This window comes from Hemitrygon akajei, chromosome 9 (assembly GCF_048418815.1).
Source record: "Hemitrygon akajei chromosome 9, sHemAka1.3, whole genome shotgun sequence".
NCBI lineage: Eukaryota > Metazoa > Chordata > Chondrichthyes > Myliobatiformes > Dasyatidae > Hemitrygon > Hemitrygon akajei.
Genome location: NC_133132.1, coordinates 150,805,133 through 150,824,224, shown reverse-complemented (window position 1 = coordinate 150,824,224; position 19,092 = coordinate 150,805,133). Strand labels below are relative to the sequence as shown.

At 43.3% G+C, this 19,092-nt stretch overlaps 1 protein-coding gene across 1 annotated transcript in view; it reads left to right on the top strand.

The window, feature by feature from the left end:
- The window catches only part of LOC140733648 (ectonucleotide pyrophosphatase/phosphodiesterase family member 3-like), a 114,429-nt gene that overhangs the window by 26,834 nt on the left and 68,503 nt on the right, over positions 1–19,092 (top strand). The window contains exons 3-7 of the mRNA XM_073057262.1: positions 4,916–5,041; positions 6,404–6,464; positions 6,741–6,838; positions 8,162–8,241; positions 16,322–16,441. Of these exons, the coding sequence (XP_072913363.1) occupies positions 4,916–5,041; positions 6,404–6,464; positions 6,741–6,838; positions 8,162–8,241; positions 16,322–16,441 (485 nt within the window). The remainder of the gene's footprint in view (positions 1–4,915; positions 5,042–6,403; positions 6,465–6,740; positions 6,839–8,161; positions 8,242–16,321; positions 16,442–19,092) is intronic.

The following is a 19,092-nucleotide window of genomic DNA, read 5'->3' as shown; positions in this document are numbered from 1 at the left end:
TATTGATTTAAGAAACCTTCCTAGATACACTTAAAAGTTCTGCCCTATCTAAACCCCTTACACTAAGAAGGTCCCAGTGTATATTAGGGACTTTAAATCATCCAGTGTCAACAACCCTATTATTTTTAAACATTTCCTTAATCTGATTACGTACTATTTGTTCATCAATATCCTGGTGATTATTAGGGGTCTGCAGTACAATCCCATCAGTGTGATTGCATTCTTCCTATTTCTGACTTCTACCCAAATGGACTCGGTGTTTAACCCTTCGGTTATGTTTCCCTTGAGTGCAGCTGTGATATTGCACCTGTTTAGTAGTTCAACCTACCACCTCTATCTGTTCTAAAACGTTGAAAACTGGGTACATTAATCATCCATTTGTGCCCCTCTCAGTCAAGTTTCAGTAATGCCTACAACATCGTAGTTCCAAGCTCGGTTCACACTCGCATTCTCTGCATCCGTTTATCCTTGAGTGGTGCCTGTCCCCAGCTATCTCTTCAAACTATCTAACCCAATATACTTGTTATTTATAGTTTGCCTTTCAATCCTTCCCCTGACATTTACTTTCTGGTCTGATCCTTTACCGAGCAGGGACCTTGGGTACCAGTTTCTGCAAAACTAGTTTAAACTCGTGTGAGTAGTATCAGCAAACCTCCCAGCCGGGATATTGGTTCCCCTGTAGTTCAGGGTCAACCTGTCTACACAAAGATCTGCTGGCTGAATTACGTGACCTCGGCTTGCTGAGGGGAACGGGCCTACATTCCTCGGACTCGCCTGATGCTGGGAGCCGAAGATGGAGACATCGAAAGCGATATGCGAGGAAGCAGAAGCGAGGCAAACGGGCAGGGGTCCGTGCCAGGCTCAAAGCAAACCCTAGCCGGCCGGCTCTCCCCTCCATTCTGCTCTCCAATGTCCGCTCCCTGGACAATAAAATGGGCTCCATCCGACTCCAACGTAATACTCGGCGGGAGTACAGAGTTTGCTCCGCGTACGTTTTCACAGAGACGTGGCTCACTGAGGGGGTTTCGGACGCCGCCATTCAGCTAGACGGGCTCGCCTTGTTTTGAGCAGACAGGGATGCAGCTCTCTACGGTAAGACTCGCGGTGACGGTGTGTGTATTTACATCAACACGGAATGGTGTAAGAACTCAGTGCTGGTTTCCAGACACTGCTCATTGCGAGTGGAGTTTGTGGCTGTTAGATGCAGACCATTTTATTTGCCACGGGAATTCACCTCTGTTCTTATGTTCATTGTGTACATTCCCCCCAGCGCTAATGCTAAGGAGGCGCTCTGTGAAATGTACAGGGCTATTAGCGAACTGCAGAACGCACACCCTGATGGACACACATCAGTATGTGGACTTTGCAATGAGAGGAGAGAACACGTTGGACCTTGCTTATACAAACATCCCTGATGCGTACCGGGCAGAGCCCCGCCCCCACCTCGGTTACTCAGACCACATCTCTGTTATGCTAATCCCAGCATACAGACCGCTCGTCAGATGCTCCAGACCAGTTCAGAAGCAGGTGAAAACCTGGCCAGCAGGAGCCATCTCTGCTCTTCGAGACTGCTTTGAGCACACTGACTGGCACATGTTCAGAGAGGCTGCAACCGATGGCGACTCTACCAGCTTAGAGGAATACACAGCATCAGTGACCAGCTACATCAGCAAGTGTATTGATGATGTTACTCTGTCCGAGACCATCACTATACGCGCTAACCAGAAGCCATGGATGACCGCAGAGGTGCGTGCGGTGCTGAGGACCCGTGACACCGCCTTCAGAGCAGGTGACAAGGCAGCCCTAACAACAGCAAGGGCCAAACAGTCCCGAGCCATCATGGGGACAAAGCGTGCACACACCCAATGAATCCACAGCCACTTCCAGGACAGCGGTGACACGCGGCGCATGTGGAAGGGCATCCAGGACATCACCAATTACAAGACAACATCACCTGACTGTGCAGGTGATGCCTCCCTCCCAGATGTGCTGAATAACTTCTACGCCTGGTTTGAGGCAGAAAGTGACGTGGCAGTGAGGAAGTCCACCCCTCCTACAAATGACCAGGTGCTGTGTCTCACTGTGGTCGATGTGAGAAGAACCCCGTGCAGGGTCAACCCATGGAAGGCTGCTGGACCAGACAACATCCCTGGTAGAGTGTTCAGAGGATGTGCAGACCAGCTAGCAGATGTTCTCACTGACATCTTCAACGTCTCCCTGAGCACTGTTCCAATGTGCTTCAAGGCCGCCACCATCGTCCCTGTGCCGAAGAAGTCTTCAGTGTCCTGCCTAAATGACTACCATCCCGTTGCACTCACATCCATCATCATGAAGTGTTTCGAGAGGCTCGTCATGAGGCATATCAAGACCCTGCCACCCTCACTGGACCCCCTGCAGTTTGCGTACCATCCAAACCGCTCAACAGATGACGCCATTATCACCACCCTCCACCTGGCCCTAACCCACCTGGACAAAAAAGACACATACGTTCGGATGCTGTTCATAGACTTATAGTTCAGCATTCAACACAATCATCCCTCAGAAACTGATTGGAAAGCTGAGCCTACTGGGCCTGAACACCTCCCTCTGCAACTGGATCCTAGACTTCCTGACTGGGAGACCTCAGTCAGTCTGGATCGGAAGCAGCATCTCCAGCACCATTACACTGAGCACGGGGGCCCCCCAGGGTTGTGTGCTCAGTCCACTGCTGTTCACTCTGCTGACCCACGACTGTGCTGCAACACACAGCTCGAACTACATCATCAATTTCGCCGATGACACAACCATGGTGGGTCTCATCAGCAAGAACGACGAGTCAGCTTACAGAGAGGAGGTGCAGTGGCTAACGGACTGGTGCAGAGCCAACAACCTGTCTCTTAATGTGAACAAAACAAAAGAGATGGTTGTTGACTTCAGGAGGGCACGGAGTGACCACTCCCCGCTGAACATTGACGGCTCCTCAGTAGAGATCGTAAAGAGCACTACTTTCTGCGAAGGCTGAGGAAAGTCCATCCCCCCCCCCCATCCTCATCACATTCTACAGGGGTTGTATTGAGAGCATCCTGAGCAGCTGCATCACTGCCTGATTCGGAAATTGCACCATCTCGGATTGCAAGACCCTGCAGCGGATAGTGAGGTCAGCTGAGAAGATCATCAGGGTCTCTCTTCCTGCCATCACGGACATTTACACTACACGCTACATCCGCAAAGCAAACAGCATTATGAAGGACCCCATGCACCCCTCATACAAACTCTTCTCCCTCCTGCCGTCTGGGAAAAGGCATCGAAGCATTCGGGCTCTCACGACGAGACTATGTAACAGTTTCTTCCCCAAGCTATCGGACTCCTCAATACCCAGAGCCTGGACTGACACCTTGCCCTATTGTCCTGTTTATTATTTATTGTAATGCCTGCACTGTTTTGTGCACTTTACACAGTCCTGTGTAGGTCTGTAGTCTAGTGTAGCTTTCTCTGTTTTTTTTTAACGTAGTTCAGTCTATTTTTTTTGTACTGTGTCATGTAACAACATGGTCCTGAAAAACAATGTCTCATTTTTACTGTGTACTGTACCAGCAGTTATGGTCGAAATGACAATAAAAAGTGACGACTTGACTTCTGAGCACATTTCGGAAACTTCCTGTACCATTCATTATTCGTTATTCCTGTCTATACTTGAAGCTCCTTTCCTCACCAATCTGATTATTCTTTGGCTTTTGTTTCTTTCTGTTCTTTGCTGCATACCTGCTCTTCAGTATATTTCCTGCGAGTTGTGACTTGCAGCCTAGGCCCAAGTAGTGTAAATGTATCCTCCTGGTTTCTTGACTGTAAACTGTTAAGATTCTATCCTTAATCGTTTCAGAACAGACTCTTTCTCCAATGCTGTTGTGCTCTTCTGGATCATTACTGAAGTGTTTGTTTTTTTCTATTCTCTGTGTCAATTCTGTGCCTGTACTGATGTGTCTAGGATCACTGTCTAAGACCAGTTTTAGGTTGTTTAAGCATATGGGGTCTTTGGTGTGGGACTGTTTCTGCCAGCTATTTTTAAATTTTACCTCTGCCTCATTCTTTCTGTAAGTTCTTATACTTTAATACATTTTTGAATATTAAGGAATCAAAGTTTTCTTTCAAAGTAGTCATTCCACAGCTGTCTGAGATCACCGGTATCTTAGGAGTAGATAAATAACAGTGACATTCACTTTCACCTATTAAGCAAATGCAGGAGAATTCCCTATCCTGTGTGGAATTAGATTAAGCTGATACTGGCCCAACTCACTGTTTCACCAGGTACTACCGTTCTATGAATTATACTGAGCAAAATATATATATATTGATACTGGAGGTTGTGTTAAAACAAAAGACCCTGTGGAAAATCCTGGCAATTCTGGACAATGTTTCTCACCCTCTGCGTGCCACCTTGGCTGAACAGAGGAGCACCTTCGGTAATAGACAACTGCGTTGCTCCAAAGAGCACTATATGAGGTCATTCTTACCCTCGGCCATTAGACTCTATAATGAGTCAAACTATAGCTGGGGAAGTGATGACCCCCCTCCCCGTTAGACTGTTATTAACCTCTGCTTACCACACCCTGCCATCGAGGACACCCAGTGCCATACAACTGTCACTTCTTATCTGGATGGTGTGAATGTGGACCCCTTACTGTATAATCTTACAGTAATTGCACAACATCTATCAGTGTGAACTTGGAAATCTTCTAAATCTTGTAATCTTTGACTTGTAAATCTTGCACATCTTATTTTTAAGGTAACTTATTTTATTCTTTCTTCTAATATTTGTATATTAGTGCATTGTGACAATGTAATTTCCTCTGGGATCAATAAAGTATCTATCTGTCTACAGGATGTGAGGTAAATTTATGTTAAACTGTGTTCTAAATTTATTGGCTTTTTGTTTCAGCTAAGTCCTGGACGTGTAGTCAGAGCCGATGTGGAGAGAAGCGCTTGACGGAAAGTTACTGTTCGTGCTCTGATGACTGCATCCAGAAAAAGGATTGTTGCACTGACTACCATAGTGTTTGTAAAGGTAATGTTCATGACTAGAAAAAGAGTCAAAAGACAATCCTCATCTCATTGTGAAATATTGGTGTGTCCTAGCATTGAGGACACCTTCAAAAGGTGATGACTCAAGAAGGCGGCATCCATTATTAAGGACCCCCCCCCCCCCCCCCATCACACAGGACATGCCCCCTTCTCCTTACTACTATAAAGGAAGAGGTACAGGAGGCTGAAGTCACACACTCAACAATTCAGGAACAGCTTCTTCCCCTCTACCATCAAATTTCTGAATAGATAATGTACCCATGAACACTACCTCACTACTTTTTGTAATTCACGGTTTGTAAATTAGCTACTTATTGCTGCAGAACAACAAATTTCACAGCATACGCTGATGAGATTAAACCTGATTCTGATTCTGGAATCATTGGAGAAATGAGACTAATCTGAAGTAATAGACTGCTGGATAAATTCATCAGATCAGGCAGGATCTGCTGAGGCAGGAGGATGGTTGATGTTTTGGGTCATGATCCTGCATTAGGATTTGAAAATGGAGTCAATAATCTGTAAGAGGGATGTCTGTTGGTATAATTGGAACAAAGACCATTAGTGTTAACATTGAAACATCATAAATAATATTTGAAACAATGCTTATTGTTCTTGCTAATTTGAAACCAAAGTTACTTGTGTCTTGTTTGATTGATTGGAAACAATGTTTGAAATGCTTAGCTTGGAGGCCAGCAGGAACATAAGAAATAGGAGTAGGAGTAGGCCATCTGGCCTGTTGAGCCTGCTCCACCATTCAATAAGATCATGGCTGATCTGGCTGTGGACTCCTCTCCATCTACCTGCCTTTTCCCATAACCCTTAATTCCACTACTATGCAAAACCCTATCCTTGTCTTAAGTATTTACTGAGGTAGGCTCCATTGCTTCATTGGGCAGAGAATTCCACAGATTCACCATTCTCTGGGAAAAGCAGTCCCTCCTCATTTCCATCCTAAATCTACTCCCTTGATTCTTGCGGCTATAAACATTGTCAGGAACATTGGAAGCATTGGAGTTAATGACTCAGATCGATTACATTTTATTAGATCTGATTTGATGAAAGGTTATGAACCTGAAATGTTTACACATTTTCTTTCTCCATGGACACTGCCTCACCTGCTGACTATTTCCTGTCTTTTACTTCAGCATCGGAAAAATTTTGCTGTGGCATTGAGCAAGATTTAATATTGCAAAAGTTCAATGTTTTTATTTTGGTAATGAAACCAACCTGATTATGCAAAGTAGATTTGTATTTAAAAGTAATCATTAAAAAGTATCTGTAGCAGAATCCACCAAATATCGACAAGTGTTTTTTTTTTAGTAACAATCTTACTTCTCATCAGGTGAGAAAAGATGGGTTCAGGAAGATTGTGAAGATGTTGCCTCACCCCAGTGTCCAACAGGGTAAGACTTTCCTGATTCATTCAGTGTAGGTGAATTCATGGGAGTTCACCATAGACCACTTTTTTTTCTAAGGTTTGAGTTTGACTAGAGCTGAGAGAACAGTTTATTCTCATTAGTTACAAGCATCAGAACTGAACTACTCATTAAAATAAAATTATTAGGGAACAAAGCTCCATGGGTAATTAAAATTCATTTTGTGCTCCATTGGAAGACGATTGCGACACTGTCGATCTTGGTGTGCATCCTACCTGTTGATTTTTTTTTAATATACTGTAGGTTCACTCAGCCTCCTGTCATCTTGTTTTCAATGGATGGGTTTCGAGCAGACTATTTTCAGAAGTGGAAGAGTCGTATGCCTGTTTTGAACAAACTTCGTGAGTATCACCAAAAGGGAAACAAAACAACTGTATTCCATTCTCACCTGTCTTCTGTAAGTTTAAATTTCAAAGGTCTTTTGATGTGATGCACACCTTTTCCCCTACCAGGTTTAGTTTAAACTGTTGCTGGAAAAACTCTTGGCTCATGCAAGGTATCTAATTAGTATTCTGTTCATTAGTCCACAAATAATGCACATTGATCATGAATGAGTCTTTTCCTCTCAAGCTTTTGCAACTTAAATTAATTATAATATTGCTTTTAGGTGGAGCATTGGGAATAAGGATTAATTTTTTTTTTGCAAAATTCATGTTACTGATTGCAATGGCTCAGATTGCCTTCAGGCCAAGAAAATAGGCAGCTGAGGCTATCTTCAAGTTTGAAGTTATTTTCAAGCTCCAGTATGTGTATTTATTTTATAGAGGAAAGTCAACATGGAAGACAATACTGAAAGTCAACAAAAAGCTGCCAAAACTAGAAATCTGAACTAAAACATTAAAGGTGCTGGAAACAGTCAGCAGGCTAGATGGTGCCTATGGAAGGAGAAATGGACTTAAGATTTCAGGCTGAAGAAGATCTGAATTGCTAACTCTGATTCACTTGTCCACAGAAGTTGTCTAGTCTGCTGCCTGTTTCCTGTTTCCAGCACTTTCTGGTTTTATGAAGAGATATTAGTAGCTTTGGGAATAGTAGTGGGTTTATAAAATGAGCTCTTTCCTCCAGATGTATATGATATAAAATATTCTCAAAATTTACTTAACATTTCTGGTTCATGTTTTGCACGGAATTGAATTCCCTTTGGCTTCCTGTGGCCGTGAGCCTCAGACACTTGCATTTTACCTGCATGATGTGTTTCTTTCCACACAGTTGGTAAAGGCTAGGTTAGTACCTCCCTCCCCTCTGAGAAGAATCATAGCCCATTGGAGTAACTTGAATTGATAAATCTAGGCTTTAACTTTCAAACACAAACAAGCGGAAATCTGTCAATGCTGGAAATCCAAGCAACACACACAAAATGCTGGAGACAGCATCTGTGGAAAAGGGTACAGTAGACGTTTCGGGCCGAGACCTCCACCACAAACAGTGTATTCCACCACTTGGAGCCAGATTCCCACTGACCTCACTTCTAACCACACTGCTCTGTAAGCTTCATGGTCCCACTTTTCCATTAGCTGCTCCAACTAGATGCATAGGAAATTGTCCTTGGAAAAGATATCAGTCTCTTTCTTAAGTCGAAGTTATTGCTGCCAATTTACTGCATTAGAGTGAAGTAAACTGACAATAAAAAACATGCTCAGTCTATTTATTCTGGTTCTTGGCAGGAACTTGTGGTGTGCGATCTCCATACATGATACCAGTATATCCAACCAAAACCTTTCCGAACCACTATTCAATTATCACAGTGAGTAGAAATATGATATCCAATATATAATTTGCTGTGTGTGTTTCATTGTGATTCTGGGGTAATGTAAAAAAGTCATTCAGAGATTGTGAAAATCTTGGCATGATATGAAGTCTTCATCGCAAGGTATTCCATATAGTTTGGAGATGTCCTGATTTGGTTTAGAGATCATATTTAATTTTGAGACAATCCCTGTGTGATGTAAACAATTTAGTTACATTATTTGTCTTTGGAACTTTGGCTCATTGGTTACTCACAATTCCTTAGAACATTTAAAAAAAATTATTTTCTGGCATGCTTCGCATTGTCAGAACATCTTAAAGTGAATTCATTGTAGGTGAAGCCTTGAAAACTTGTGTTATCTTCATAAAAATGTCCTCAGATCCATCCTTCTGTTCCTTTTTGTATCTTTTTATTGGTTTTTGAAAACAAGCTTTATGGATCTAATTTACTTCAGGAGCATTTGTTGCCTGTTCTGTTCAGTAACTAGCAGTTTCTGTTAAGTATTGTAATCATATTGTACTATCGAAGGAGGAATTTTTATTTGCAAAGCAGAACATGGAATCGAAGCGAATATCGAATCTTAAAGCTCCTGCTGTGGACTGCATGCTTCAGTGTTGTAATGAAGTAGACGTACTAAATGCCTGTCCAGTCCAACAGCACCATAGTCTTTTCACACACTATGTACAGAAGAGAATATCAATACGTATATGACAAATGATCTGTTAAGAAGAGATTGTGCAAGTGCTAGAAATTCAGAGGAATACCCACAAAATGCTGGAGGAGCTCAGCATTTATCCTGTAATGGTCCCTAGAGGCACAGTTCATTTTGTATGAACATCTCTTCCTGTATGTAAGCTGTTTTTATGTCATTTACGGTGCGGATTAATTTGGAGCATAGGGTGGAAGGACATCGATCTCCATCCCGTCTTTATTTGCCCTTGGAACAGCAATATCTGTGAGTCTTAAATTTAGTAAACTTTTAGTAGGTTTATTTTGAAGGAAGTATCATCTTTATTGCTTAGTGTTGCTAAGATATCATTGAGTATACTCTAGTTTACAGGCATAGTTTGTGTATGTTACCTTAGTTAACACTGATTGTGAGAATAATTGGTAGTATCAGTATATTCAGGTGTGCAACGATCCTGTAATGAATTTTACTTAACTTTCTGCAGTTTCACAAGTAAGATCTTATTTCACAACCTTGAAGGAAGCTTCTGTCTCAGGTGATTTTTGAGAAGATGTTTATCGCACTGCATAGCTTTGTATGTCCACACTGAGAGGGCAGTAGAGTGAAAAGATAACTCATTTTCAAAGGCATCATTCGTGGATTGGCGATGTATCTGAACGGTATATACGGCAATGTTGGCTTCTGAGCCGAGCAACGGTGATTGCCAACACCTGGAAATCAGCTCAGAACGTGCGCACTGATTGAGTTATTGTGATAGTTGAGCTGATCCACAGTTAGCATAGCTGCAGTATGAGCTTGCCCCAGGGCTGAAGCAGTAAGCATGAGAGTGGCTTATGCTAAATGCAAAGTTGAGATGCGAATGGAGAATTCTCACATAGACATGGAGAAAGCTCGTGTAGAAGCTACACTGAGTGCGTTCGAGGAGGAGTGTGAAGGTGAGGCTGCCTTAGCAGAGGCAATGGTGTATGAAGCAGCAACTGACTTAGTGCTCCAACTCTACAAGGAGAAGCAAGCTGACCACGTCACACAGCCAACATGCTTTTCACATAATTCAAGTACTGACTGTCAAGGTGTACAGCAGCCAAGACCCCACACCCTTCTGCTGTTTCTGCAGTCCAGTCTGGATGTCACCAGTGAACAACACTACCTTGGAAGACATCTTTCAGATAGAGCACAAAACTATTTCTTTCATTTCTTCTACATCTTTTTATTTTATATGTGTTTCTGGTAATGTTAGAGCCTGTGATCTACGGGTTGAAGATCGATTGAGCGGTTTGGCACTTTGATGCCTCAGAGAGGATTCCAGGAGGCGAGTGGCCTCAAGACCTAGAAGCTTAGAGACGGGTGTGAGCCCATGATCGACTCCATTTTTTTTGCCAGTTAAAGCATCAAGGAAGATTGAAACATCGTGATGAGTACAGAAGGCAAGTGCGTGTTCAGTGCTGTCTACAAGCCTCTCGCTCTCTGCTACAGGAGAAGGTGACTTCATGTGACGGTCTCTTGCTCGTTGCTCCCGATGCTGTTGGAGGATGGCATCAAAGCTCTGGGTCTGCAATTTATGGGTTGGACTGGTCCAGGTTTATGTTTTTATGTTCTGTGTTTTCTCCCATTCTTTCTTGTTGCTGTTTGCACGATTTTTTTTTGTGTGGGGGGTGGGGGAGTGTTGATGATCCTGTTGCCGTTCATGCAATTTATTTTTGATTGATGTTCTTTTTGTTGATTCCACAATTTGCATTTTGTGTGTGTGTGTGCGTGTGTGAAGGGGGTTGATGTTCCTCTTGCTGTTTGCGCGATCTGTTCTTTTTAAAAAAAAATTTTGCATGTTGGTATTAATGTTCTTCTTTGAACATCTTCCATATTTTTCTTGTTTCGTGGCTACCTGGGGAAGATGAATCTCAGAGTTGTATACTGCATACATACTTTAATGATAAATGTACCTTGAACCTTGAGTTTCATCACAGCAAAAACCTCATTCAAGATTTGCTACCGATACCAACCCCATTTGCACAGACCGAACTTCCATCCATTGCAGGACACACATCTGGCCAATCAGTCTCCACAATGCCTTGGAAGGACTAAGTTTCAAACCTAGGAAGGAACTTGACCTTCCCTGTAAGTGACTTGAATGTGAGTCACTGCAACATGCAAAAAGGGTTTGGGTAGTGTACATTCATAATCCAGCTATGGGTTTGCAAATGCTGTGGTAGAGGTAGAGGCTGTTGTGCTTCGTGTCTGCGAACTTTGCGGTGATATGCCCCGCTAACATGATGAACGGAATACCGAGGCTTTGGGCGTACACTGAGCTGCTCGGGATTTGGATCAGTTTGGTTTGGAATGCTGTTGTTGTTGGTCGCTTCTCTTTGCATGATTTGTTTTCTCTTTCTCTGTGCTTTGGGTTCATTCCAGTTTCTTGCTTTGCGCCTACTTATAATCAGACACATCTCAAGGGTTGTACAACTTGTGCATTAATTGATAATAAATTACTTTGCATCTTTGACAAATGCAATTGCTCTCCAGGGGCAAATGAAGAATCTGTTTTCAACAGACTCGATAACTTTCCAAATCTCTTACACAAGGAGCCCCGGAAGCTAATGGAACTTACAGATCTGTTGTTGGAACTGCAAACTGCAGAAAACGAGGGTTATCTACAAGGACTGAATTTCTTAGACACAGCAAGAGGAGTAAACCCTATGGTGGAGAAACTTACAAGCAACATGCAAGAACAGTGGATATGCAGTGGGTTCAAGTATAAAATGAAGTATCATGCCCAATATCCACCACTTTCATTCTTTGTGGAATTTGTCTTCTGCCATGCAGAAATGCGAAATTACTCTAGTTGTATGTTCTCAACTTCTGTTAACATGTCAAGGAGAGGTCTCCAGTAAGAGCATGGAAAACCAAAACCCCTATCACAGTCAACAAAACTGAAGTATATCGCTCTGTCATGGATCCCAATAGACAATGCTCTGTCCAAAGAAAATCATTCCTTAAGGAAATGCAGAGGGTTCAGAGAAAAACCAGAGAAGCTTTCTAAAGGAGCTCTCAATATGTTTCAAATGTTGTGCTTCAAAAAAGAACCAAGCAAAAGACTAAGGCTACATCCACACTAGACCTGATAATTTTGAAAACGCCGGTTTCACGTAAAAACGATAGGTGTCCACACTATGCGTTTTAAAAAAATCTCTGTCCACATTGAAACGGAGATTTCAGCGAATCTCCTCCTACTGCGCATGCACAGGACGCATCTACCAAAAACAAGCGACATGTTTTGTGTCGAATCTCGGTGTGAAAATGCGTGTTTGTTCAGTTACAGACTGGAAAAACTTAAAACGATGGACAGCTGTTGGCTCTTGCGCAGGAGAACTTAAAAGTAAAAAAAAAACAAATACTGGAGTGTACAGAGGCAACCGACGGAGTTGACGGACAGATTGACCCGGCTGACAACGAACATTGAAGAACTGACTAACTCTGTTGCATTAATAAAGCACCTTGTTAAATGTGTAAAATATGTCTGCATCAGTGTTATCTTGTATTTCCATACAATGTTACATTAGGCTGTTAAACACCTATTATCAGAAAAGTACTTGCATAAATAGGTAAACCACCTTCATACGAGCAAGGACAGAAAGCAGGGCAAAGTGAGTATACTTATTTATTCAGTAAGTTATGGGTCACAGTATTTGGTGAGTACATTTCTAACTCTTCTGGCTTCAGTCTTCTTGCTGTCTGTTCTGAAATTGTTAGGTTGCGTTCAAGAAAACAATGAAATAGCGTGCTGCCGTCTAACAGCGTTTTCAGATTTCTCTGGTTACCTCGTCTACACTGCTGCGGCCAATCTGGCATTTTCAAAAATACACACTTTGGAGAGCGTTTCCGTAAAGCTCCAGTTTCGGGGCACGTAAACACCATTTTAGTGTGGACGGAGGGTAAAAACGAAGAGAAAAAGCTTCGGTTACGGATTCATCCGGTGTAGTGTGGATGTAGCCTAAAGCTACTACACTGAGTACAACAGTGACCAGTACATATCATCACTTCATTGAGGGCCATCACCTTGGGCTATTACCCACGGCAGAGCACGGCAGGGAGTCAGCTCAGCATCCGTCAGGTGTAGTTTCTTCCTCATGCACCGAGGTTTATGCAAAAAGGGTTCCAAATGAAATTCTTTTCTAAACTATATCGAGCCAACGTCGACCTGAAAGGACACCCTGAGCAAACAAATAAAGGCATGTGATTTTAGATGATCAGCAATGTGTCATTGGCAAAGTCAGCTTTCTTTGACACATTCAGTGTTCAAAGTTTTCCCATAAACTCTAAAGATACGTTCTGGAACAGCAGAAGAAAATGTGGCTGGAAGAAAAGATAGTGATTTGTCATTGAGTCAATTGGAGGGGTGGTCAGCTTACCCTTGCCAACTATCAATGAGTGTGACCATATTCCCATCAATGGGGATGAAATCCCAGCTCCCGAAGCTATACTTGATCATTCACATCTTAAGGACGTAGCTGACAAGATTCCCGCATTTGACTTTTCTGCTGACATTCTTTTGCTTAGCAGTGACACTCTCTGTGCACATAAGGCATGTGAACAGTGCACTAGTTGGCACGATGCGCCTTAAGCACGGTGACTGGACCTGGTTGGGTCATCGTGAGTGAAGTCTGCTTCAATGGTGCTCACCAAGCCATTGTCAGCATATTTAAAACTAATGGCCTGGAGAATGGGTGCCCAAGACATTTCAGACCCTGTGGGAAAGGAACCTATATGAAAGAGAAGATTGCACGTTAGCAAACCAACCACCCTGACATACTTACCTCTGCTCAAACAAATTTAGGCAAGCTAGTCTTCTGTCATTTGGAAGATGATTTTAAGTTGGCACTTTCCACTGAAGTGAGGTCTTCCTTCGAATCATGAACAGATGGTTTCAGTAAATGTGTCGAACAGTTGGGTAGCTCCACTTCTTTTCCATTCTCCACGACAGCTCCTACCAAGCAACAGAGAGCAGAACCTTAGTCCACTGCTGTCTCTCTGTCACCAATTGAGAAGGAAACCAGAAATGAAAGATTATTTTGCCAAATTCATGGAGAAACTCTTCAGGAACAGTCATGGTGAGCTGGCGCCTCCACCAAATCCCAACAAAGAAAACTGGTAATTATCCAGCTTTGGTTCTTACCACCCCAAAAACCTGCACAAATACGAATTGTCTTTGAGTCAGTGCACAGTTCAAAGGTGTATCACTGAATGATGTGCTCTTGTGGGGTCCTGAACTCAACAACAGTCTGCTCAGAGTCCTCGTGTGCTTGAGGATCGAGTCGTCTGCAGTGATGGGAAACATTGAACAAATGTTCCACAGCTCTCTAATGAGAGAGGATCACCAACACTACCTCAGATTCTTGTGGTTTCGTGACCACCAACTGGACAACGAGATTCTGATGTAACATACGTGTTTGATTACTGCCCCTCACTAGCTGTGGCAATCCATGGCCTTAAGTGGACAGCTATCAAGGAAGAGAAGGAATTTGGTATGTAGAAAGGTATTTCTATGTTGGTGAAGTCTTAAATCATTTTCTAGTGCAAAAGAAGTAGTTAGTGTCCTGAAAGGAACATGAGATGTTGGCCCATCCAACAGTGCTATGGTCATGCATCTGGAGGTCTGGCCAAAGGTCTACAGAATCTTGATTTTGACAGGATCTACCTCCAATGTTTCACCGTCTAGGCCTTGGAAAGGATCTCGTTACTGCCTTCCTAGCTTCCCAGGTCACTGATCCCGAAAGACCCTTTACGCCTTGTGGCATGCTATCAACGATCAGCAGCCTGTTTGTTCCTCTTGGATTTGGTGCTCCAGTCAGTATCTAGGGATGCTTCAGGTCAAGACTGTTGACCTTGGACACTTTGCACGAAATGCCCCACTCCCTAAAGAGAAACACAAGCACTGGCAGTGGTGGTGGTCTTCCCTTCAGGATTTTAAAACCTTGATGATTTCAAGAGCCTACACAATATCTACAGCTCAAAAGAAAGAGGTCTGATTTACTGTAAGGCATCAACTAAATCTATTGCTGCTGTTGCGTGCCTGACAGTCACAGATGTTGCTGGATATAGTGAAGTTGAATTCATCCTGGGCCAGGCAAAGCTTGCTCCCAAAATCAGATCTCACCATACCAACACTTGAACTCAGTGCTGCTGTTCTAGTAGTTGAGGTGGCAGAGATGATCTGAGGAGCTGGACACAGAACTAGTTTTTTACTGACATCAAGGTTGTACTCAGTTATATATTTAATAAAACAAGGAGAATCTATATTTATGTATAAAACAGAATTCAGTATATCAGGCCTTCAACACAGAAGGGCCAATGGAACCATGTTCCTACTGATCACAGTCTGGCTAAACGTGTCACAAAGGCTGCAAGCTAATCAGCTTACCATCTCCTTATGGTTAACTGGTCCAGTATTTCTTGCTGATCCCCACCAAGAACATCAAGGTCAGTACTTTTGACGTGAGAATGGTTCAAGACTGTTTCAAGACCTGTCTCTGAGACTATCTTCCAAAAGACTTGCAGAAATGACGATTTGACTTTTGTTTCAGTAGTTAAGTTTGACATCCTATGGATGTCAGGCAGTGAGTGTTCTGGCCTCCAGAGGTGCAGTTCGTTTTGTATGAAGATCACTTCCTGTATATAAGCTGTTTTTTAAAAAAAGTACCATTCCCTGCGCAGGTTAATTTGGATTTTATTTTTGGAGCACATCTATCTCCATCCCCTTTTTAATTTACTTTTGAAACAGCAATATCTGTGAGTCTTAAATTTTATTAATATTGGTTAACATTTAGTCAATGTACTTTGAAGGAACTATTAGGTTTATCATTTGTCGTTATTCAGATATCTTTGCACCACTAGTTCACTCTTGTTACGCAGCATAGTTTCAGAATGTTGCCTGTGTGTATGACCTTGGTTAGCACTGACTGTGAGAACGCTCGGCAGTGTTAGCACGTCCAGGCACATGATGATCCTGTATTGAATTTAATACATATTTTACTTAACTTTCACAAGTAAACTGTTATTTAAAAACCCGTCTCAGAAGATTTTTGAAAAGGTATTTAACTCGCTGCATAGCACTGCGAGAGCAGTAGGTATCCAATTTCCTTTTCAGAGCAACTATTGAATCTAAAACTTTATATTGGACAATACATTCCCAATCTTAAACACTCATGCAAAAGAAATTCCTCATGTAGTCTCTCGCTCTCTTTGTATGTTCTTTCTAATCATCAGCACTAATGCAACGATAATTTAATTTTTATTTGCTCAATCAAAGTCATTTGTGGTTTGAAATGCATTTCTACAAATTCGTTCTTCACTCAGTGAAACATTCAAGTAGTCTTGTGGTATGCTCTTCCATTTCAGGGGCTGTACCCGGAATCTCATGGTGTGATTGACAATAGTATGTATGATGTGGATATGGACGCTGTTTACAACATTCGAAGCGAGGAAAAGAACAATCCCCTGTGGTACAAAGGTCAACCGGTGAGTATTGAAGATGATATTTGCACATTTTAAATGCAACACTGTGACTTTAATACTCAAAAAAACTTGGAAATATTCTATTAATAAAAAAACATTTTGAAGGTATTGGAGTAACTTTAAATATAATGATGTGGTGAAAATGGATAACAACCTGGAAGTATTTAAAATGGTTCATCTCCGTCAAATGATAAACAGTTAATTTGAAGCTTGTGTAGCCTTGATTCACCAGGAATGAACCTCGAATGTTTCCTGTGTAAGACAATTACAGGATTTGAATTCAATCAAATCAAAAAAGAGTGAGTGGGCCAGTGAAGGAGTGGAGATTTGAGGCTTTGACTCGAGAAGCTTCGACGAGAAGAGGCGGAGGACGAGCTTGTTCCTAGTTAGTCTTTACAATGCCTCCTGAGACGGTGATGTGCCTCTCCTATGAGACGTGGCAGTCTTGGGGGAGCTCCCCTCTCCCGTAGAGTCACATCTGCCAGAAGTGCTTGTGGCTGGGCGATCTGGAAGACCGTGTGAGGAATCTGGAGCAGCAGCTGGATGACCTTCGACTCATAAGGGAGAATGAGGCAGTCAGAGATGAGAGCTACATGGAGGTAGTCACACCTAGGCTGCCGGAAGCAGGTCGTTGGGTGACAGTCCGAGGGGAGAAAGTGAAGGAGAGTAGGCAGGTAGTGCAGAGCACCCCTGTAGCCATTCCCCTGAATAATACGTTTGCCGTCCTGGATGCTGTTGGCAAGGACAAGCGACCAGGTGTGAGCCACGGTGGCAGGGCCTCTGGCACTGAGCCTGACCCTGTGGTGCAGAAGGATGGGATGGAGAAGAGGAGAGCTGTTGTCATTGGAGACTCTATAGTCAGGGTTGCAGACAGGAAATTTTGTGGACGTGAGAAGGAAACCCGCATGGTTTGTTGCCTCCCGGGTGCCAGGGTCCAGGATGTCTCTGACCGGGTGCATGACATCCTGGTACGAGAGGGAAAGCAACCAGAAGTCGTGATACATGTTGGGACCAACGACATAGGCAGGAAGAGGGATGAGGTCCTGAAGTGTGAGTTTCGGGAACTAGGCAGAAGGCGGAAGAACAGGACCTCAAGGGTGGCGTTCTCAGGATTGCTGCCAGTACTACATGATAGTGATGGTAAGAATTGGAGGAGATGGCAGTTGAATGCGTGGCTGAGGAGTTGGTGCAGGGGGCAGGGTTTTAGATTTTTGGACCATTGGGATCTCTTCTGGGGAAGGTGGGACCTGTACAGATTGGATGGGTCGCACCTGAACTCGAGGGGGAGCAATATCCGTGCTGGTAGGTTTGCTAGCATGGTTCGGGAGGGTTTAAACTAATTTGCAAGGGGGATGGGACCCGGAGCGATAGAGCAGTGAAAGAAATGCATGGAGTAAAGCCAGCTCCAATAAATAGAGAGGCTTTGAGGAAAGAGCAGCAGAATAAAGGGTATAAATGTAGTAAGGTAGAAGGGCTAAAGTGTGCGTACTTCAATGCAAGAAGCATCAGGAACAAAGGTGAGGAACTGAGAGCTTGGATACATAAATGGAATTATGATGTAGTGGCCATTACGGAGACTTGGCTGGCACCAGGGCAGGAATGGATTCTCAATATTCCTGGATTTCAGTGCTTTAAAAGGGATAGAGAGGAGGGAAAACGGGGAGGAGGGGTGGCATTAGTGGTCAGGGATACTATTACAGCTGCAGAAAGGGTGGGTAATGTAGCAGGATCCTCTTTTGAGTCAGTATGGGTGGAAGTCAGGAACAGGAAGGGAGCAGTTACTCTACTGGGGGTATTCTATAGGCCCCCTGGTAGCAGCAGAGATACCGAGGAGCAGATTGGGAGGCAGATTTTAGAAAGGTGCAAAAATAACAGGGTTGTTATGGGTGACTTTAATTTCCCTAATACTGATTGGCACTTGATTAGTTCCAAGGGTTTAGATGGGGCAGAGTTTGTTAAGTGTGTCCAGGATGGATTCCTGTCACAGTATGTTGACAGGCCGACTAGGGGGAATGCCATACTAGATCTAGTATTAGGTAACGAACCGGGTCAGGTCACAGATCTGTCAGTGGGTGAGCATCTGGGGGACTGTGATCACCGCTCCCTGACCTTTAGCATTATCATGGAAAAAGATAGTGTTACGTACCCCGTAACTGGGTGTCTGATCAGCAGAGAAAGAAGAATCTGTTGTGTCGTTGTGGCCATTCAGTTATGACCCCTCTTTCATTTAGCTAGACCGTTCTTCTGTGGTGGACTCGTCACTCTGGCATGAGTGGACACACACACAAGTCCCCACCGGCCCTGCTGTAACACTGTGAGTTTTAACTGAAGGATTTCCTGGTTCGGTCTCCGATGCCCCCACCTTTCCTGTGGGTTCCAACACTCAATCAGTGTCCACTGGTGTGTCTGAAGGGTGTCTCTCCAGACCTGTCTTTTATCCCCACTCATGGGGTCTCAGCTATCAATCAATTCTGAATGACTGTGTCCATCAAATCATGCCACTCCTGCAGTCCACTGAGGAATGTTAATGAGCAAACTGGTAGAAGATAAATAACCCTTGCAGAAGTCATAATACAGTAAATCAACAAGTCTCTCTACCCTCTCTTATTTGTAGCAGATGTTCTTACATGTTTTTCATCTCTCTCTCTCTCATG